This window comes from Hyla sarda, chromosome 4 (genome assembly GCF_029499605.1).
Source record: "Hyla sarda isolate aHylSar1 chromosome 4, aHylSar1.hap1, whole genome shotgun sequence".
NCBI lineage: Eukaryota > Metazoa > Chordata > Amphibia > Anura > Hylidae > Hyla > Hyla sarda.
Genome location: NC_079192.1, coordinates 411,775,878 through 411,799,144, shown reverse-complemented (window position 1 = coordinate 411,799,144; position 23,267 = coordinate 411,775,878). Strand labels below are relative to the sequence as shown.

General features: G+C 45.3%; 1 protein-coding gene across 1 annotated transcript in view; it reads right to left on the bottom strand.

The window, feature by feature from the left end:
- NUP205 (nucleoporin 205) overlaps positions 1-23,267 on the bottom strand; it is a gene marked incomplete in the record, with an annotated part of 67,529 nt that overhangs the window by 11,822 nt on the left and 32,440 nt on the right. The window contains 16 exon segments of the mRNA XM_056517717.1: positions 935-1,056; positions 1,147-1,338; positions 1,434-1,582; positions 2,990-3,088; positions 4,840-5,110; positions 7,378-7,569; positions 8,629-8,709; positions 8,796-8,953; positions 13,508-13,582; positions 15,181-15,330; positions 16,851-16,965; positions 18,470-18,594; positions 19,144-19,308; positions 19,390-19,440; positions 19,443-19,470; positions 21,182-21,302. Of these exon segments, the coding sequence (XP_056373692.1) occupies positions 935-1,056; positions 1,147-1,338; positions 1,434-1,582; positions 2,990-3,088; positions 4,840-5,110; positions 7,378-7,569; positions 8,629-8,709; positions 8,796-8,953; positions 13,508-13,582; positions 15,181-15,330; positions 16,851-16,965; positions 18,470-18,594; positions 19,144-19,308; positions 19,390-19,440; positions 19,443-19,470; positions 21,182-21,302 (2,094 nt within the window).

Genomic DNA, 23,267 nt, shown 5'->3' with positions numbered 1-23,267 from the left:
CCCATAGCAAACCTATTCTAAACTGGGCGGTTCCCGAGACACGTGTCATCAGAGAGCACTTAGACAGAAAAGAACAACCTTAACTTCAGAAGCTCATAAGTACTGAAAGGATTAAGATTTTTTTTAATAGAAGTAATTTACAAATCTGTTTAACTTTCTGAAGCCAGTTGATATATATATATATAAAAAAAAAAAAAAAAAAAAAAAAAAAAAAAAAAAGTTTTTACCTGGAATACCCCTTTAAGCTATCACGATACCGATTTGACGGAAGTCCCATTAAAGTCTGAGACTTCTGGCAATTCTAGTATCCTGATCGCTTTAGTTTCAAGGCTACGAATTTGCCTTCACAGTTACACTTTAAAAGGGGTATTCCAGTAAAAAAAAAAAAAAAAAAAAATATACAATTTCATATCAACTGGCTCCAGAAAATTAAACAGATCTGTAAATTACTTCTATTAAAAAAAAAAAAAAAATCTTAATCCTTCCAGTACTTCTCAGCTGCTGAAGTTGAGTTATTTTCTGTCTGACAACAGAACTCTCTGCTGACAACTCTGTCTGTCTCTCAGGAACTGTCCAGAGTACAAGCAAACCCACAGCAAACCTCTAATGCTTCGGACAGTTCCTGAGACAGACAGAGGTGTCAGCAGAGAGCACTGTGGTCAGACAGAAAAGAACAACTCAACTTCCGCAGCTGATAAGTACTGGAAGGGTCAAGATTTTTTTTAAATAGACGTAATTTATAAAATCTGTTTAACTTTTTGGAGCCAGCTGATATGAAAAAAAAATTAATTATTATTTTTTACTGGAAAGGGTATTTCCACTGCTTTTTGAAGTTCTAAAAACTTTTTCTCTAACACAACAAGGCAATGGGCATCTACTATTCAGCTTTTTCCCTAAATTAGTAACTAAAAGATCAGTATTCCCTGCCATTTACCCAGGCTGATCTGTATCCGGACGCATGTCGTACACTTGGCACTGCGCCAGTCTTATGATGACGCCCGCCCGCAAAAGCTCCAGGGCTCCCTGCTGGCTCTTCGCCACTCGGGTTAGGAACGCCTGCAGAAAAACAAATTGTAAAAATGTAAAAAAAAAATAAAAACAAATAAAAAGTTACAAGACAGGCTGCTTTTCCCACGAGGCCGGTACCATTTTGGATTCGTAGATGTACAGAGCCTTCAGCAATGGCGGCTGAGGATTCAGCAGGTTCTGTAAGATGACGTCATCCTGGGCCAGACTGTCCACCAGGGACTGGAGGTATCCGCTGTTACACAGGTAGAGAAGCCATTGCTGCTGCTTGTCCACGCACACGATCCTGTCCAAGAGGGCCAGAGCCAACATCTGAAGAAACGTGAAAAAAAAATAAAAAAATACGGTAAAAATTTACCGCGGGTCATGTGACGCTCAATGTTCCATATAGGACACTATATACTTACTCTGCCGATCTCACGGCCGTCACAGGAATCTCTGCAGATCACCTCCATCAGGGCCGCCCCGTAACTCTCAAATATGGCCAGATTGTCCCTCTGGAGTTTACTGAAGATGTCTTCCGGGGCCGTCAGTCTCTCCCACATTGTCTTATTAGCTAAAGTCCAAAGACATAACAAGCTTCTTATACCCTATCTGGGAATCGGCAGAGGTTCGCACCAATGAGCATTTTTTTTTTTAACCAGATTTCCCCCCCCCCTGCAGGCTCCATAGACTAGCTGCTATGATGTCTCCCATTCAAGAAAAGACCCATCTTCCCTATATCTCTATAGTACACTCCCAGAAGGAGCAGCAACATAGAGGACATTATAGAGCAGTACAACACTCACTACAAGCTGCTGCAGCCTCTCTCTGCTTATCTGTAGAAAGAAAGAAGTGGAGACCGGCAAAGGCGCCTAAGTGTGATACCGCAAAGGAAAAGAGGCAAAGTGGAACAATGCACTAGTGGCCATACAGAGCCCGTAGGTAGTGGATGCTCAACTTAGGCGAGCATAAAACTCGCATATCAACCCACAGCCGGGGTTATGAACTGTAGTACTGGAGGCAGTTGCTTAGCCCAGGGTGAAGGAGAGGACCGGCCCGGCCTGATGAAATGGTAACAAACAGGATAACGCGTTTCGGGGGACAGCGCCCCCTTAAGGGGGCGCTGTCCCCCGAAACGCGTTATCCTGTTTGTTACCATTTCTTCTCCAATAAATTGGTCCAGTTTTGGTGGTTTCCTCCTGGACATCAGCAGCGTCGTCTCCAAAAGGGTTTTTTCTTCTTCTTCATGACTGTCTCCAGCCACTGCCCCCATGGACAGCCGTAACCTGATCCCTCAGTGGGCTGAAATATGTCTCGAGATTGACATCAGCAGGGGCAGTATGGTGGCTTAGTGGTTAGGCACTGGGGTCCTGGGATCAAACCTCCCCAAGGACAACATTAGCAAGGAATTATTATGTTGCGTCCGTTTCCCCCTATACCCCAAAAAACATACTGATAGGGGAATTTAGAATTTAGTTTGTGAACCCAATGGGGACCAGGACAGCCGTAACCTGATCCCTCAGTGAGCTGATATGTCTCGAGATTGACATCAGCAGGGGCAGAATGGTGGCTTAGTGGTTAGGCACTGGGGTCCTGGGATCAAACCTCCCCAAGGACAACATTAGCAAGGAATTACGTTGCGTCCGTTTCCCCCTATACCCCCCAAAAAAAAAACTGACAGGGGAATTTAGAATTTAGTTTGTGAAACCAATGGGGACCAGGACAGCTTTGAGTGATGACAAGCTCACGGCAGCGCTGCGGAATATGTGGGCACTATATAAATTAAGGAATTAGGTATTCAGAGTGAATAGGTTTTGTGGGGGAAGGGACGATAGGAAAGTAGCCAAAATCTTTATACACTTGTGCATGGACACCTACCCCCCTCATTGTGTGTGCAGGAACAAGGACTGGTGCTCCCGAAAAACAAAAGGGAAAAAGCAAACTGATTCTCCAAACACAGATAATATGGAGCGGCACCTACCTGCTTCAAGTGTGTCTGGTTCATCTGGTCTCTGGGCAATCTGCAAATAATACAGCAAAGCTCCGTATAGATGAGCCCGGACTCTCTGCAGTCCTCCACCTGCTCGCAGAGAAAGAAAGAAGAATTACACATGGATCATTCTGGAGCAAGTAACGGGACCTTATTAAACCAAAAAGAGGACCTGTGGCTTAACCCAAATTTAAAAAGGTCCTGATTACACACAATTATACAGTTTTTTTTTATATACCCTTCCATTCCTGAGATATAAGGGTTTATAATTTGACAATTCAGGGAGTCAAATGGGCACGAGCTTCACTTTCCCTGATGAAGCAGCTGCTACTGTGAAACATGTTGGGGAGGCTTTTTTTGAAGAGTTTTTATCTAATGACAGTCTAAGCAGTATTTGATTAATATTATGCAGACGTCAAATAAATTAATTTTTAAGGATTCTTGACATACGTATACACTGTATGACTGATTGCTTTTGGATATATTTGAGATAACTATTTTTCATAAAAAAAAAAAAAATCAATAAAAAAAATAAAAAAATAAAGTATATATATATATATATATATTTTTTTAGGTACCATTAAAGGGGTACTCTGCTGCTCAGCGTTTGTAACAAGCTGCTCCGAACGCTGGAGCCAGGAGATCGTGACGTCATAGCCCCGTCCCCTCATGACGTCACGCCCCGCCCCCTCAATTCAAATCTATGGGAGGGGGTGTGACAGCTGTCACGCCCCCTCCCATTGACTTATATTGAGGGGGCGGGGCATGACTTCATGAGGGGACAGGGTCAGCTTCAGCATTCGGAACAGTTTGCTCCTAATGCAGAGCAGTGGAGTACCCCTTTAACGCAACTCTGATTGGTTAATTATAGAGGCTGCGACCCAGTGAAGGGAGGAACTAGTGTTGAAATTGATTATAATGATTCTAATGGTTGATCAATATTTTAATACTTCTATGCCATTTCTTATGCTGCAGAAAGATATTTGTTACCTTTAACCTATATATCAGCTTGCTAATTGCTTGTAACGAAGATAAAGACCTTGGGATGAGGCCAAAAGAGCAAGATAAAGAAGGAGTTGGAAGTTAGAGACAAAACTTCTGAAGAAATATAGACTGTGCAGAAGGATGGATACATCCGGAATTTTCTGGTAGAATAGGGAAATGGCAACATAAGTGACCTATGGCTAAGAAAGAAATTAATGCTTAATATGCTAATATATACAGACGCAATACTCAAATAACCAAATCAAAATATAACAAGATGATTTTGACGTGATAACTAACCTCCCCTTTTTGTCAACTGTAGAAACCAATGTACTTCCGTACAATAAACAGAACTCCTTGCTGAGAAGGAGTTTTATACCAACTTTTTGTCTGGCGTTTATTTCTTGAGTCGACACTCAGCAGTATACAGTTACTCACATTTTAAGGCCTAACCAGCTCAACCTTAACATTAGCACTTTTGTATATTAAGCTACATAGCCGCTATCTACAGAGTCTGCCATGATCAGGCTTCTTTCCTTCCCTGATGATTCCCTGCAGGCTGTAGAAACATGTAGGGCTGTGCCAAGTCAAGACATCTTTAAAAAGGGGTACTCCGCTGCTCAGCTGTTCCGAACACTGGAGCCGGCGCTGGGAGCTCGTGACGTCATAGCACCGCCCCCTCAATGCAAGTCTATGGGAGGGGGCGTGACGGACGTCACGCCCCCTCCCATAGACTTGCATTGAGGGGGCAGGGCGTGACATCATTAGGGGGCGGGGCTCAAGGCTCCAGCGTTGTTCCAAACTCTGACCAGCGGAGTACCCCTTTAACTATTCTGAAAGCCAGATTAAGCCCTGACCTGTTTTAAGAATAAATTCCAGCAGTTTCCTGAGGATCATATGTAGCGACGAGTCTCCAATAGAGGCAAATCCTGCAGACAAGTTGTCCGTTCCCGACGGCGTGGCAAAAGTGCCGTCCAGCAAAAGCACGTACTGCGACTGACCGACCCCCAGGGCGCTCATCGGCTGCTTCTGCTCCGTGCGGATTGACTGGCTCAGGTGCACGGTGAGGGTGAACACGGTGCCCGCCACCACCGGCATCAGGTCCTTAGTCGCCTCTTCGTCCAGAATCTGCAAACAATAAAAGATATTGAGCCACAGTCCAGGCTAAAAGGACGGGTATTGACCAATAATGTGCAGCCATTAAAAATCCAATACAACAATCCCGATGAGCGAGGATTTAACAGAACTAAAAAAAAAAAACGGAATAAAAATCTGGCTTGTGGCCTGAAGGTTTTATTCAATGGAAGTAAATGACCCTTGAATTGCTGGTCGATAGCGGCTATTTACTGCTGTAAGTGCCGAGGTGGTCTGTCAGGATCAGTCACGTAAAGGCTACAAAAACAAAAAAGAACGTAACAAAGATAAAAATTTACTTTCTAGGACCTTCCAATAATCCAGAACATTTGATAATCCAGGATTTTACATTAATGTTAGATTAACCCCATAAAAAAGCACTTTTGCTTATATAGTGCAGCATTGGCTATCATTAAAGGGGTATTCCAGGAAAAAACTATTTTTTTTTAATAAACCGGCTCCAGAAAATTCAACAGATTTGTAAATTACTTCTATTAAAAAAAAAAAAAACTTAATCCTTCCAATAATTATCAGCTGCTGAAGTTGAGTTGTGGTTTTCTGTCTGGCAACAGTGCTCTCTGCTGACACCTCTGCCTGTCTCGGGAACTGCACAGAGTAGAAGAGGTTTGCTATGGGGATTTGCTTCTACTCTGGACAGTTCCCGAGACAGGAGTCATCAGAGAGCACTTAGAAAAGAACAACTCAACTTCAGCAGCTCATAAGTACTGAAAGGATTAAGATTTTTTTTTTATAGAAGTAATTTACAAATCTGTTTAACTTTCTGGAGCCAGTTGATATATAAAACATTTTTTTCCTGGATAACCCCTTTAAAGAATAATGTAGAAGTTCTTGTGTATGCCATGTGCGTACCCGTTTTAGCTGATATGGCAAGCATGAGTTTCCAGCCACACTGATTTTATTTAAAGGGGTACTCCACTAGAAAACATTTTTTTTTTTAATAAACTGATGCCAGAAAGTTTAACAGATTTGTAAATTACTTCTAATAAAAAATCTTAATCCTTTCAGTATTCATCAGCTGCTGTATGCTCCAGAGGAAGTTGTGTAGTTATTTTCTGTCTGACCACAGTGCTCTCTGCCGACACCTCTGTCCGTATCAGGAACTGTCCAGAGCAGGCCAAGTTTGCTATGGGGATTTGCTCCTACTCTTAAGGATTTTCTATTGCTCTCCTCTCCAGTTCCTGACACGGACAGAGGTGTCTGCAGAGAGCATTGTGGTCAAACTGCATAGAACTACACAACTTGCTGTCGAACATACAGCAAATGATAAGTACTGGAAGGATTAAAAATTTTAAATAGAAGCAATTTACAAATCTGTTTAACTTTCTGGCACCAGTTGATAAAAAAAAAAAAAAAAAAAACATTATATATATATATATATATATATATATTTATTTTAAATGATTTTTCATTTTGCAAAGAGAGAGTGGAGTCTCATCATTGCACCTGGTCATCTAATTAGGCTGCTGGAGGTCACCCAGGTGAACTTACTCATAAGAGGGATAGGATCAGTTCACATTATAGAAGTCTTTGTGTGTTTAATCAGGGGAGGTGTATAACTACTATATATCCTGATCCCATAGAGACAGCAGCAGTATACAGATAGAGCTGGAGGGTGAGGTGTATAACTACTATATATCCTGATCCAATAGAGATAGCAGCAGTATACAGATAGAGAGCAGGTGTATAACTACTGTATATCCATAGATAACCCTATATATCAATAGAGATAGAAGCAGTATACAGATAGAGCTGGAGGGGAGGTGTATATCTACTATATATCCTGATCACATAGACAGCAGCAGTATACAGATAGAGGGCAGGTGTATAACTACTGTATATCCATAGATATCCCTATATATATCCATAGAGATAAGCAGCAGTATACAGATAGAGCTGGAGGGGAGGTATGTGGGAGATAGCAGATGGGATCTGATAGGTGTTGATGTCAGCCTGTAGGTCACATGAAGTCAGCTGACACAGGACTGACCACTTCCTCTCACACATAAAAAAAACACTGATTTCCTGTGGGTCGTGCTGGTGACCACATGACCCAGTTACAGTAATGAAACGCTTAATTGCAGATGGTGCTTGATTGTGACAGTGTACATGATAAAGGCAAAAAAAAAATTAATAAAAAACTGAACAAAAACATGGAGTGCTTCTTTTAAAGAGAATGCCTGTCCATGATTGTCCCGTGTGAATTAGGGTGGTATCATACCACTGACTGGCAGGTACATTACCTTGTCGTGCAGGTCCTGCAGTAGATCCCTGATGATCAGCTGTCTCTGCTCGGCCGGGATCAGATCCTGAGGGCAGGCGGTCAGGATAATCTCCACTAGTTGCCTCCAGGACTCCAGGGCGTGACGCTTGGCGTGAAGACACCGGAACATCTTATTTCTTTCTACAGCGTATTGCAGGATGGTGTTTACTTCCTGAAGAAACATCACAGTCAGACCTTAAAGGGTACTCCGCTGCTAGGCATCTTATCCCCTATTCGAAATGATCGGGGATAAGATGTCTGATGGCGGGGGTTCAGGCTGCTGGGGCCCCGGTGATGTTCCGCAGCACCCGGCTTTCTAAACAAATGTCGGGTTCCTGCGGCAGAGGTTCTTATGTCACGGCCACGCCCCCTCATGACGCCACGCCCCTCCATGCATGTCTATGGGAGGGGGCGTGTCGGAGACACATGGACATGCATGGAGGGGCATGGCGTGACTTAATGGAGGGGGCGTGGCTGTGACACCATGATCACGGCCTGCCACTCCGAGCTTTCTGAACAAAAAGGAGTACCCATTTAAAGGGGCATTCCAGCACGCCAAAAAATAAAAAAATAAAAAAACGTATCCCCTATCCACAGTACAGGACACGCCCCCTCCCATAGACATGCATGGGGCATGGTGGGGCGTGGAGTGACGTCATGAGGGTGTGTGACCATGATGTCAAAGCCACGCCCCCTCATGATGTCACACCACGCCCCTCCATGCATGTCTATGGGAGGGAGCGTGTCAGGGAGGGAGCGTGGCAGGCCGTGACGCCATGATCACGGTCTGCCACTCCGAGCTTTCTGAACAAAAAGGAGTACCCACTAAAAGGGGGCATTCCAGCACTCAAAAAAAAAAAAAAAAAAATTTATCCCCTATCCACAGTACAGGACACGCACCCTCCCATAGACATGCATGGAGGGGCGTGGCGTGACATCATGAGGGGGCGTGGCCGTGACACCATGATCATGGCCTCCCACGCCAAGCATTCAGAACAAAAGGAGTACCCACTTAAAGGGGCTTTCCAGCACACCAAATAAAAATAAAACTTGTCCCCTATCCACAGTACAGGGCTCTGGTGCTCCCAAAGACAATGCATGGAGAGGCAACACAATCCTGTATGCAAAAGGAGGTGCTGGGCCCCACTCTGGAGATCGTAGGGGGGGTCCCAGCAGTTAGGCCAATGCCTTCATGAGAAATTCAAGTCCTTATAGATCAGAGAGACTTTACCTCCAACAGTAAAGGCCGCTGTCCGATGGCAGCCATCCCCTGGAGGGCATTGATTTCTGCAAGCAGGACTCGCCGGAGGAGCTGGTAGGACGGACAGAAACATCGACTTAAATACACAACAAGACCATCTACACAGAAAAGACTTTTCAGCCATAGGACTCGCTCACTTTCACTTTGCAGACGGTCTGGCCGCTGCGGTCCTTCTGCTCGCAATTGGTGATCACTTGCTCTATCAGGACACGGTCAAAGAAATCCAGCTGAAGGGGCTCCGGGATCTCCTGGGTGAAGTTAATGGAGTCCAAGATGCTCAAGATTTTTCTGCGAACTACCAAGAAAATCATAGTAAGGCTTAGAAAACTCTGAAGAAACCACAAGGCGGCTATTCCCTAATATACGTCTACGGGGGGGGGGGGGGGACGACGACACATTTTAACATTCATTAGTTTATGTGGTGAACCTATGGAGTTATTAGAGCTATAAAAATTAAATTATTTTTTATTATTATTAATAGTAATAACAAGAATAATAAACAATAGTAATGCTAATAAAAATTATTTTAATGATAAAAAAATATTTTTTATTTATTGTCATTTTATTATTATTAATAGTATTAATATTATATTATGTTATTAGTAATAACAAACAATAGTAATACTAATTACAATTATTATTTTCATAATATTAGTTATATTATTATTATTATTATTATTATTATTATTATTAATAAAATAATAATTTTAATTAGTATTACTATTGTTTTTTATTTATTGTTATTACTAGAGATGAGCGAACTTACAGTAAATTCGATTCGTCACGAACTTCTCGGCCATTGGGGGACACACACACCATGGGGTATATTCTGCTACAACTAGGAGGCTGACACTAGGCAACAAAAAGAGAGTCTGCCCCTCCTGGCAGGATATACTCCGCCTACTGACCCTGAGCTAATCCGTTTAGTCCCAATGCAGTAGGAGAGGACCGACTGAGAAAGAAACCAGCCAGCCATTGTCCGAGGGAACCAGACAAAAAAAAGGACCGAAAACCGAACCAGAGTAACAAATACAAATGGGTGGGTGCTGTATACCCCCAATGGATCATCTGAGAAATATTTTAGGGTAAGCATTAAAAAAAAAAAATCTACTTTTCTCGGTCGGCTCCATTGGGGGACACAGAGACTGTGGGATGTACCAAAGCAGTCCCCAGGGTGGGAAAAATACCAAAAACAGAATCAGGCAGAAGACTGAGCCACTGCTGCTTGCAACACCTTGCGACCTAGACTGGCGTCTGCAGATGCAAAAGTGTGCACCTGGCAGAATTTAGTGAAAGTGTGCAAGGACCACCAGGTGGCTGCCTTACAGACCTGTAAAGCTGAGGCCCTATTGCATAGCACCCAAGAAAACCCAATGGAATGAGTGGAATTCGCCGGGACTCGAAAGGGTGGGACCTTCCCAGTACGATGGTATGATTCTGAGATGGCAGAACGGATCCACCGAGAAATGGTTACCTTGAAAGCCCCTTGCGACGACCCTCCAGAATCACAAAGAAGGAGTCACTCTGCCGGAAGGAGGGTGTGACAGATCCGGACGGCTCGAACAACCTCCAGACAATGGAGGGAATACTCCTTCGAATTGGATGGGGCCAGACAAAATGAATGGAGAACGATCTCCTCATTCACGTGAAAGGAGGAAACTACCTTGGGCAAGAAGGATGGAGGCGGCCGAAAAACAACCTTGTCCTGATGAAGGACCAAGAAAGGACGACAAGAGAGCCGCCAACTCAAAGACCCTCCTAATTGAGGTAACCGCAATGAGGAAGGCGACCTTCCAAGAAAGGATGCGAAGAGAAGCGTCGCGTAGAAGTTCGAACTTAGACTCCAGCAAGGCGCCAAGCACCAGCAAGGCGCCGCATGAGCCACGCCTTGCAGAAAGGTGCAGACGTGATAAATGGAAGCCAACGGCCGCTGAAATAGAATAGAAAGAGCTGAAACTTGACCCTTAAGAGAACAGAGACTGCCTCGCAACACCTGAAATAGGCACGCCAAGTGCAAATGGTAAATCCTAGCAGAAGAAGGCTTATGAGCCCGAAGCATAGTGTTGATCACCCAGCTGAAGGAGGTTAGGACGAAGGCTCTCCAAATTTTGGGACCTGGACGGAGCCTTGATCAAAAGATCATCCAGGTAAGGGAGGACCGAGATCCCCCGAGCCCAAAGGATGGCAATCACCGCCGCCATGACCTTGGTGAAAACCCTGGGAGCCGTGGCCAAGCCAAATGGAAGACCCACAAACTTAAAATGACCCGCAGGCACGGCAAAGCAGAGAAACGGCTCATGGGTTGGAAAAATTGGGATGTGCAGGTAGGCGTCCCGGATATCTATGTAGGAATGTTACTCCCCCTGGTCCATGGATGAGGCTACTGAGCGGAGGGACTCCATGCGAAAATGGCGCAGAAGCAGGTGGCGGTTGAGCAGTTTGAGGTCCAGAATGGGGCGGGCAGAACCCCCCTTCTTGGGAACGACAAAAAGATTGGAGTAAAAACCTGAAAAAAGCTCCCTGGGAGGTTCTGGAACAATCACTCCCTGAGTGAGGAGGGTAAGTAAAGCGACCTGAAAAGCCGCTGCCAAAGAATGGGAACAAAGGGGGTGGGATCGGAAGAAACGATCCTGGGGAAAAGAATGGAACTCTATCTGCCGGTAACCATCGGAGACTACATCCTAGGAATTCTGAACCTGTACTAGCCAAACGTCCCAGAAAATTGACAGACACTCATCCGAAAAGAGGACACAGTTGGGGGTGTCTCTTCAGGAGGTGGGAGCTTACGGTTCCGGGACTTAGCCGTGAAACCGGCAGAACGGTTTTCTGACTTCCAGGAAGGGCGCACCTTGAAGGAGGGAGCTTTGCGCGATTGGGAGGGCACCTACTTAGAAGGCCGACCCGATGCAAAGGACTGAATGGAAGACTACTTCAAACGGAGCAGCAGAGAGCATTTTAAGGGCAGTCGCTTCGGATATGATCTCGTCAAGGCGCCTCCCCAAAAAGCCAAGTACTAGGAGAAGGGCAACTCCGTGAGGGATTTCTTTGAAGCGGGATCCGCATCCCACGCCTTCAGCCACATGGAGCGATGAATATCCACCAAGTTACCAGAAGCAAAAGCCGTATAGCGGGCGGACTACAGTGCTGCCAAACAGAGGTAGTCTCCAGCCTGAGAGAGTTGAGATGGAAGGTCCGCTAGGTCCTCCAGAGGGGCACCTGACAAGATACCTTGGCGAAGCTGGAAAGCCCAAACAGAAACGGCCTTGGACACCCAGGTGGATGCAAAGGAGGGGAGCAGGGACAAACCTGCCACTTCAAAGGCAAACTTTGCTAGGTTCTCGATCTTCTTGTCCGTCGGGTCCTTAAAGGACGCTGCGTCCGCTACAGGCAGAGTAGTAGATTTTGATAGGGGAGAAACCGGAGGATCCACGGCAGGCAGTGTTGACCACTTTGAGACCAGGTCATGAGAGAAGTGAAACTGAGCTTGAATTTTCTTGTTCCTCTGAAAATGCTTGTTCGGATGCTTCCAAGCCGCATCCAGCAAGGAATCAAATTTAGCATGAGAGCTGAAGGCCTTGGGGGGGGGGGGGGGGGGGAGAGAGGACGAGAGCGGCGAAAAGAAACTTCCGGATTAGGATATGAAATTCCTGGGTCCTGCAGATGAAAAGTGTCCACCTAGGCCGTCCACCATATCAGACACTGCAGAATGCTCCAGCTGTACTGTGTCCGGAGCTGAGGAAGAGGGAGGTGCCACCTGCACTGGTCAGGTGACTCAGGGACCTAGACAGTGCCCCATTGGAGGGAGAGGAGGCGGCCACCAGAAGATGACCCCTCAGAAGAAAACTTATTGGCTGGCGGGGAGTGGGTGGAGCTAATTTCCAGAACAGGCTGCAGCCTCAATGTATGCCCTCCCCGCCGTATGCGAACAGAGGCGAAAGTGAAAAGGACCGGCGGCGCGGCAGCAGCCCAGAAGGTAGGGACCACTGTCGGAGCACCAGAACACTTATGTGGTGGACCAAGCTGCCTGTAACACTGACGCCTGACATGAGATGCACCAGAAAAGTAAGCGGCGCCGGGAGGGGGAATAGGGGATAGAGCTGCCCCAGTAACCCTGACTATCCCGGAGGTTGGGAGTCCCAGAGGCCACAGTCATGTCCCAGAACATAATAAAAGATAGGGAAACCCCCTTGGGGTCCTAAGGAGAGGGGCCTGGGAAAAGACAGGGGAAAAAGGTAAAGGAAGAAGGAAAGAAGGGGAAGGGGGGAACATACTCACCTAACCCGTACATACTCACCTAGGATGTCTTCAGCTAGCTATGGTCACCTGCGTCATATCAGGCTGAAACAGGGAGATGAGCAGGCAAGATAGGGGGACCAGGACCCAAGCACTGGCCGTTGGTGGGAAGGGGTTAACGGTGCATACTCTATGCCCCGTGCCCCTTAGCCGCATATGAGGGAAGAGGTAGAGCCATGCTTCTGCACCCCCACCTAAAAACAAGAAATAAATAGGAGAAAAAATAATCTAAACAGGCCCTAGCTAAAAAAATAATTAAAAAAGAAGACCAGGTCTGGAGAACTCTGTCTGCCTCCTACTGACACTAAGCTAAAACGGATTAGCTCAGGGTCAGTAGGTGGGGTATATCCTGCCAGGAGGGGCCGACTTTCTTTTTGTTGCCTAGTGTCAGTCTCCTAGTGGAAGCAGGATATCCCCCATGGTCTCTGTGTACCCCCCCAATGGAGCCGACCGAGAAACGAATAATTGCATATTAAGAACTCTCTATTATGCTTCTATTACACGGCAGGTTCTCTATACATAACTAGAGATTAGGATGGAGACAATTCTACGTTACCTTTTGAAGATGTGTCAAAGTGAAGAAAGGCATTGCCGCCCCAATTGTCATCCTCCAAACCAGATTCACCATCAGCTACAGAACAAAAAAGAGACAATGTTCAGGAAAACATTAAAGAGTTCCAGGTACAGATAATATATATCCTGTACTATTCTCCATAAGTTATATCCTGTATTATACTCCAGAGCTGCACTCACTATTCTGCTGGTGAGGTCACTGTGTACATACATTACATTACTTATCCTGTACTGATCCTGAGTTATATCCTGTATTATACTCCAGAGCTGTACTCACTATTCTGCTGGTGAGGTCACTGTGTATATACATTACATGACTTATCCCTGTACTGATCCTGAGTTATATCCTGTATTATACTCCAGAGCTGCACTCACTATTCTGCTGGTGAGGTCACTGTGTACATACATTACATTACTTATCCTGTACTATTCTCCATAAGTTATATCCTGTGTTATACTCCAGAGCTGCACTCACTATTCTGCTGGTGAGGTCACTGTGTACATACATTACATTACTTATCCTGTACTATTCTCCATAAGTTATATCCTGTGTTATACTCCAGAGCTGCACTCACTATTCTGCTGGTGAGGTCACTGTGTACATACATTACATTACTTATCCTGTACTGATCCTGAGTTATATCCTGTATTATACTCCAGAGCTGCACTCACTATTCTGCTGGTGAGGTCACTGTGTACAGACATTACATTACTTATCCTGTACTGATCCTGAGTTATATCCTGTATTATACTTCAGAGCTGTACTCACTATTCTGCTGGTGGGGTCACTGTGTACATACATTACATTACTTATCCTGTACTGATCCTGAGTTATATCCTGTATTATACTCCAGAGCTGTACTCACTATTCTGCTGGTGAGGTCACTGTGTACATACATTACATTACTGATCCTGTACTGATCCTGAGTTATATCCTGTATTATACTCCAGAGCTGTATTCACTATTCTGCTGGTGAGGTCACTATGTACATACATTACTTATCCTGTACTGATCCTGAGTTATATCCTGTATTATACTCCAGAGCTGCACTCACTATTCTGCTGGTGAGGTCACTGTGTACATGCATTACATTACTTATCCTGAGTTATATCCTGTATTATACTCCAGAGCTATACTCACTATTCTGCTGGTGAGGTCACTGTGTACATACATTACATTCCTTATCCTGTACTGATCCTGAGTTATATTCTGTATTATACCCCAGAGCTGTACTCACTATTCTGCTGGTGAGGTCACTGTGTACATACATTACATTACTTATCCTGTACTGATCCTGAGTTATATCCTGTATTATATTCCAGAGCTGTACTCACTATTCTGCTGGTGGGGTCACTGTGTACATACATTACATTCCTTATCCTGTACTGATCCTGAGTTATATCCTGTATTATACCCCAGAGCTGTACTCACTATTCTGCTGGTGAGGTCACTGTGTACATACATTACATTATTTATCCTGTACTGATCCTGAGTTATATCCTGTATTATACTCCAGAGCTGCACTCACTGTTCTGCTGGTGAGGTCACTGTGTACATACATTACATTACTTATCCTGTACTGATCCTGAGTTATATCCTGTATTATACTCCAGAGCTGCACTCACTGTTCTGCTGGTGTACACATTCCCTCTCACCTATATAGGGTCGGACAGGAACGTCATCTAGCAGGAGGCTCAGCAGTCTCTGTGTATGAGAGCGCTGGCGGTTGAGAGACGTAATGCGCAGTTCTATGGACACGGTCTTCATCAGCCACGACATCTGATTCAGAGCAGAGATTTCATGTGCTATAAAAACAAAAACTCTCCCATCACCGACATTCCACATATTTCAAATAAGTCTTTATCTGCCCTGCACCATTTCCCAGCTTATTACTGTGTGAAGAATAGAGTAGACAGGAAGAACCATCATTTTTACTGACTTCCTGACAGGTCTGTTTCAGTAAATACTTGTCCTCCCCACTAAATCTTTATTCTTGTGTATGCCTCGTGTTTACCTGTTTTAGCTGATGTGGCAGGCGTGGGTTAGGCTCTGTACTAAATGCAATTCCATCACCTAAATATTTTCCTAATGTTGCCTACATTTCCCATGAATCCTCTGGCTTTGCAGAGAGAGGGGATGGAGTCTGATCACTGCACCTGGTCATCTAACTAGGCTGCTGTTGCTGGAGGTCACCCAGGTGAATGGATTAGACTTATAAGTGGGTTGGGGTCAGTTCACGCTATGAACAGTTTTGATGCGTTTTTTTTTTTTAGAGAAATATCAACATTAAGAGAAAGTGGTTTGACAGATAATTGAGGTGTTTTATGAAGTTTTGAAGACTTTAGGCTGTTGCATTTATACCATATTTTTCACACAATTTTACTACATCTTGGCTGTTTTTGCTGCAATCGTCCATTTTATTTTTTTCAGAATCATAGCAAAATCAGGGAGGAAAAAAAAAAAAAAAAAAAAAAAAACACAGCCTTAGAGGAAGAGTATAACTATGCTGTATACTGCTGTTCTCCCTATGGGATAACAGCAGTATACAGTATAGAGATATAAAGATAGCAGCAGCAGTATACAGATGGAGCTGGAGGGGAATTGTGTATAACTACTATATATACTGATCCCATAGCGATAGCAGCAGTATACAGATAGAGCTGGAAGGGAGATGTATAATTACTATATATCCTGATCCCAAAGCGATAGCAGCAGTATACAGATAGAGCTGGAGGGAGATGTATAATCACTATATATTCTGATCCTATTGAGATGGCAGCAGCAGTATACAGAGAGAGCTGTGAGGGGAGGGGTCAGGGAGCAACCTAACAGGGGATGATATCCTCCTGTAGTTCACAGGAAGTCCCAGGGACCCCTGCGATCCCCCTGCTGCACCCCCGTTCCTCAGCTGCACAGAGCGAGGATCACTCCCTGCCGGATGACGGACTATACAGGGGACGGAGTATCATTATGTCACGGCTCCGCCCCCTCGTTATGTCACACCCCGCCCCCTCAATGCAAACCTATGAGAAGGGGTGTGATGGCCATTACGCTTCCTCCCATAGCCTTGCATTGAGGGAGCAGGATGTGACATCACGAGGGGGCGGAGCCGTGACATCATGATACTCCGTCCCCTGTATAGTCCGTCATCCGGCAGGGAGCGATCCTCACTTCGTGCAGCTGAGGAACAGGGATGCAGCAGGGAGATCGTGGGGTCCCCAGCGGCGGGCCCCCCGCGATCAGACATCTTATCCCCTATACTTTGGATAGGGGATAAGATAAGATGTCTAGGGGCGGAGTACCCCTTTAATGGTTCTGAATTTACCTTTTACAGAGAAGGGCAGGTGGTGAAGCTGGGTGACCAGGAAATCCTGACTAGTCCGGAGATATCGCATAGTAGGTCCAGAGGTGTCCGTGCAGGCGCAGAGCTGATAAATGACCTGAAGAGACGGAAGACCATGGGTTACACGTGTCAGGTTATGTATATACAGTGGTCCCTCAAGTTACAATATTAATCGGTTCCAGGACGACCATTGTATGTTGGGACCAGAGCTCTATGGAAACCTGGTAATTGGTTCTAAAGGCACCAAAATGTCATCCAAACATAGGAAAAAGTGAGGATTAAAGAAAAATAAGTAGATAACTAATATAGATAAAACAAATCCTTACATATAAAAGTAATAAAGATCTGCTGGGAGCTGTAATCACTGTCTATGTCAGTGTTTCCCAAAGAGGGGGCCTCCAGCTGTTGCAAAACTACAATTCCCAGCATGCCCGGACAGCCGAAGGCTGTCCGGGCATGCTGGGAGTTGTAGTTTTGCAACAGCTGGAGGCCCCCTCTTTGGGAAACACTGGTCTATGTAGAGGACAGGAGCTTCTTCAGGGTCCTGTACAGAACACACAATGTCCTAAAAAAGTAACATGGAGTCTCCCTCACCTGGTGTCCAAAGGAGCAGCTAAACCTGGTACAGGTAAAGTGTACAGAACATGTCATACCTCCCTGTACTGTAGGGGGCGCTACCAGACACCAGTCAGTGCATACACTTCAGTAATACAGGTAAAGAGTACAGAACATGTAATACCTCCCTGTACTGTAGGGGGCGCTAGCAGACACCAGTCAGTGCATACACTTCAGTAATACAGGTAAAGAGTACAGAACATGTCATACCTCCCTGTACTGTAGGGGGCGCTAGCAGACACCAGTCAGTGCATACACTTCAGTAATACAGGTAAAGTGTACAGAACATGTAATACCTCCCTGTACTGTAGGGGGCGCTACCAGACACCAGTCAGTGCATACACTTCAGTAATACAGGTAAAGAGTACAGAACATGTAATACCTCCCTGTACTGTAGGGGGCGCTACCAGACACCAGTCAGTGCATACACTTCAGTAATACAGGTAAAGAGTACAGAACATGTAATACCTCCCTGTACTGTAGGGGGCGCTACCAGACACCAATCAGTGCATACACTTCAGTAATACAGGTGTTTTATCAGTGAATGCCCATTCTGATTGGTCGGTTCTTCCAACCATTGACACGTTTCGCAGATTCCATAGCATTGTATGTTGAGTCTGGTTTCAAGTCACAATGGTCCAGAAAAGATATTGTATGTTGAAACTATTGTATGTTGAGGGATCACTGTATAAGTGTGTGTGTGTGTGTGTGTGTGTGTGTGTGTGTGTGTGTGTGTGTGTGTGTATATATATTTTTTATTTTATTTTACACACACACACATATATATACATATATATATATATATATATATATACACACACACATATTATATATATATATATATATATATATATATATATATATATATATATATATATATATATATACACACACACACACACACACACACACACACACACACACACACACACACACACATATATATGTTCCATCAAGCACAATAACTGGGTTACATAGTGTCCTACCTGATAGCAGAGCTCAGCGAGGTGCGGGGCCTCCAGCACGGCCACGCGCCCCATTCTTCCATCAGTGCCTTTTTTAAGGATATCCAAGATGGAGTGCAGACAGGTTCGGGGGAAGCCTAAAACACCTAGAAAAGCAGATAACATATATTATATATGAACTTTATAGTAATCAACAGCAGAACTTCAATAACACACACAAGAGATTATGTTCTAGAGGTGGTATATGTGTGTATATATCTATAGGAGTATTCGCTTTCCTGTACCTGAAGGTAGGTTGTATATATATATTTATATATATATCTATAGTAGTATTCGCTTTCCTGTACCTGAATCCTGAAGGTTGGTTGTATATATATATTTATATATATATCTATAGGAGTATTCGCTTTCCTGTACCTGAATCCTGAAGGTTGGTTGTATATATGTATATTTATATATATCTATAGGAGTATTCGCTTTCCTGTACCTGAATCCTGAAGGTTGGTTGTATATATATATTTATATATATATCTATAGGAGTATTCGCTTTCCTGTACCTGAATCCTGAAGGTTGGTTGTATATATGTATATTTATATATATCTATAGGAGTATTCGCTTTCCTGTACCTGAATCCTGAAGGTTGGTTGTATATATATATTTATATATATCTATAGGAGTATTCGCTTTCCTGTACCTGAATCCTGAAGGTTGGTTGTACTGACTGGTTTCTTCAGCTCAAACCCCAGGAGATATAAGGCCAGGTTGGGCGGCTTCATCTCCAGGGAGGTGATCAGGAGGTTGAGGATGTGGATTTTGGTCTCGTGGTGGATTGTGGACAGTTTCCTCTCTTCCTCGATATCTACAATACAGCGAGTAAATGACATAATATTCCATCCCCCCCCTGTGCACATGGAACCTGCTATATAGGTCGACCACTCACCTCCCAGTGGGTTCGCCACCTCCTCGGAGTCCTCGCTGTCCAGACATTCACAAAGCCGGCCATAAGTTTCTGACTAACTTTCTGCCAGAATAAAGAATCAACACAGAATTAAGGAGCAGGTTGTAAAGAAGCCAGATATATAAGTTATAATATAAATAAAGCTCTAGAAGGTGATGCATAATATCAGGATGTACCGTATACACTCGAGTATAAGCAGTTTTTCAGCACGATTTTTCGTGCTGAACCCCGCCCCCCTCGGCTTATACTCGAGTGAACAAAGAAAATGTTTCTGGCTTTAGCTGTGAGGGGATGGTCCCGGTCGTCCATCTCCGCCTGTCAATCCCTTCTCAGTGGTCTTCCACCTGCGTACCAGATGTTGCAAAACTACAACTCCCAGCATGCCCGGACAGCCATCGGCTGTCCGGGCATGCTGGGAGTTGTAGTTTTGAAACATCTGGAGGTCTGCAGGTGGAAGACCACTGCGGCCTTCGTCATCATCCAGACCCCCCTTTTGTTTTCTACTCACCTCCCCTCGGTGAGAAGGGTGAGCTGATCCGGGCCGCCCATATTCGACCACCTAAGCTGCAGGGACCGTCCGGTGGGGAGGGTTAGTCGTTCCGGGCTGTCCATCTTCACCAAGAGGCCTTCTTCTCCGCTGCGGGCCGGCCCCGGACTAGTGACGTTGCCTTGACGATGACGCGCAGGGACATCCGTGCGCAGCAGATGTCCGCGACGTCCCTGCGCGGTGGCGTCAAGGAAGCGTCACTAGTTCGGGGCGATTGATAACGACAGGGGGGCGATTGATAACGACGGGGGGCCATTGATAACGACGGGGGGCCATTGATAACGACGGGGGGCCATTGATAACGACGGGGGGCCATTGATAACGACGGGGGGCCATTGATAACGACGGGGGGCCATTGATAACGACGGGGGGCCATTGATAACGACGGGGGGGGGGGGTGATAACGACAGGGGGGGGGGATAACGACAGGGGGGGGGGATAACGACAGGGGGGGGGATAACGACAGGGGGGGGGGATAACGACAGGGGGGGTGATAACGACAGGGGGGGGTGATAACGACAGGGGGGGGGTGATAACGACAGGGGGGGGGGGTGATAACGACAGGGGGGGGGGTGATAACGACAGGGGGGGGGGGGTGATAACGACAGGGGGGGGGGTGATAACGACAGGGGGGGGGTGATAACGACAGGGGGGGGTGATAACGACAGGGGGGGGGTGATAACGACAGGGGGGGGTGATAACGACAGGGGGGGGGTGATAACGACAGGGGGGGGGGTGATAACGACAGGGGGGGGTGATAACGACAGGGGGGGGGTGATAACGACAGGGGGGGGGTGATAACGACAGGGGGGGGGTGATAACGACAGGGGGGGGGTGATAACGACAGGGGGGGGGTGATAACGACAGGGGGGGGTGATAACGACAGGGGGGGGGGTGATAACGACAGGGGGGGGGGGTGATAACGACAGGGGGGGGGGTGATAACGACAGGGGGGGGGGTGATAACGACAGGGGGGGGGGGATGTATTTCCCACCCTAGGCTTATAGTCGAGTCAATAACTTTTCCTGGGTTTTTGGGGTGAAATTAGGGTCCTCGGCTTATATTTGGGTCGGCTTATACTCGAGTATATACGGTATTACTGTACTGTACTGTCCAGGTAGTAGGTAGGGTTTACTATAACTGTGCAGTACTGTAACCTCGGTTAACCTATCATTCGCTAGACAGTATAAAGTTACAGAGATGACGTTAAAAAGAGATGTTATTTACCGGGTCCTGGGTAAAATCTCCCACCAGCTTGGCCTGGATGTTACCATTACTGGAAATGTTGCACAAGATTTTAGCACTTTCGAAGGCTAATTCAGGGTTGCTGGCACCATGGTAGAGATACCTGGTGAGCAAGAACAAACAACACTCAATAAGAAAGTAAATTATTCACACGACGACTATCACCCCAATGGGATCATAAACCCATTTCCAGAAGCATCAACCTGTTCTGCAGACATGCACACGATCACAAGTGAGGGGTTACAGCCTGTTTCTCACTAGCTGTTGCATAATTTCATCACCCATCATTCCCTGAGAATCTGCAGCTGTTAGAGCATGATGGGAATTGTAGTATTGCAACAGTCGGAGAGAAACATGTTGACAGTGCAACAAACTAACAATCAGACAGAGAAAAGGGGGGAGGCTTCTGCTGCAGCCAGTTCACAGTAAAGAGTAGAGGGGTGCGGACTACTGCAGAGATCCTGAGACATGTAGATGTTGCCCCCATCAGGACTTTTGTAGGGCAAAATGACGTTTATTAAATTAGTCTCTATGTTGGCACTAGCAGCCATATTAGATATGATGCAACAAAATGTACATTTGGTCCCGAAACCAAAAATGTTGGTTTTATGTGGCCGAAAATGACCCAAAATTACAACTCAAGCGCACGATGCGCTGCACGAGCATTGATCTACAATCTGTGGCTCTGTAGCTAGTGTAAAACTATAACTACCAGCATGACCTGACAGCCTTCAACTTGCAGAGCATGCTGGGAGTTACAGTTCTGGGCCAGCAGCAGAGCCACCGATCACTGGTCTGTAGCAGGGACGGGAGCTCTGAATGTCACAAGATCAATGCTCTGTAGCACAACATGCCCAGGTGTACATCAGTGTTTGCCAAACAGTGTGCCTCCAGCTGTTGCAAAACTGCAACTCCCAGCATGCCCCAGCATACTGAGCTACACTAATGCATGTTGTGCTACATCCAAACATCCAGAGCTCCAGTGCCTGCTCAGTGAGAGTACAGTAATGTAAAGGGGGAGCTCATATTACTGCTTATCAGATTTTACCGCGGGAGGAAGCCTCAGTAGTTTCAGTCAGAACAGGCCTACTGCTGTATTATCTGAGAAAGGCTTCCAGCTGCCTTACAATCTAATGAGCAGTAATATCAGCTCCCCTTTTCATATTAATGGTACAGTTCAGAGCAGACAGGAGGGGTGGGGTGGGGGTTAGCAGGGAGGAAGCTCCTTACTTTTACATAGTGTGACTGGATGTCAAAGCTACAACCCAGACAGCTCAGCTGATAATCAAAGTTATTTTATAGTAATATAACATTTATATATAACTCTCTCTCTCTATCCTCACAGGAAACAGCAATACACAAAAATTGGTGAGAAAATTGTCAAAATGTATTCCATCAATCCAATGTTAGAAAAGCAACAACGTTTCTGCGACCTCCCGCCGCCATTTTCAAGCTCAGGCGGCGGGAGGTCACAGAAACGTTGTTCCTTTTCTAACACTGGATTGATGGAATACATTTTCACTATTTTTTCACCAATTTTTGTGTGCTGCTGTTTCCTGTGAGTATATTGAAGAGTAGATCCTCTAACCAAGGCTCCCACACAGCGGGCACCATCTCCTTCTTGTGGTTGTGCTGCTCTCCTAAGATTTTTTTTTTTATCCATCTAAATGTGTATATGCGTGTATATGTATATTTATTTTTTTTTATTTATTTTTGTTATATTATAAATGATATATTTTAATATAAAATACAATTTTAGTAAATAAATAAATATTATATATATATATATATATATATATATATATATATATATATATATATATATACACACACACACACACACACACACATACATATACACACACACACACATTTATTTTTTTTACTTTATTTTCAGGGGATAAGATGTCTGAACTCGGGGGGTCCCGCTGCTGTGGCCCACAACGATCTCTAAATGATTGCCGGGCTCCTGCGGCAGTGGTCATGCCGTCACGACCACGCCCCCTCCATTAATGTCTATGGGAGGGGGCGTGGCAGCTGCCACGCCCTCTCCCATAGACATGAATGG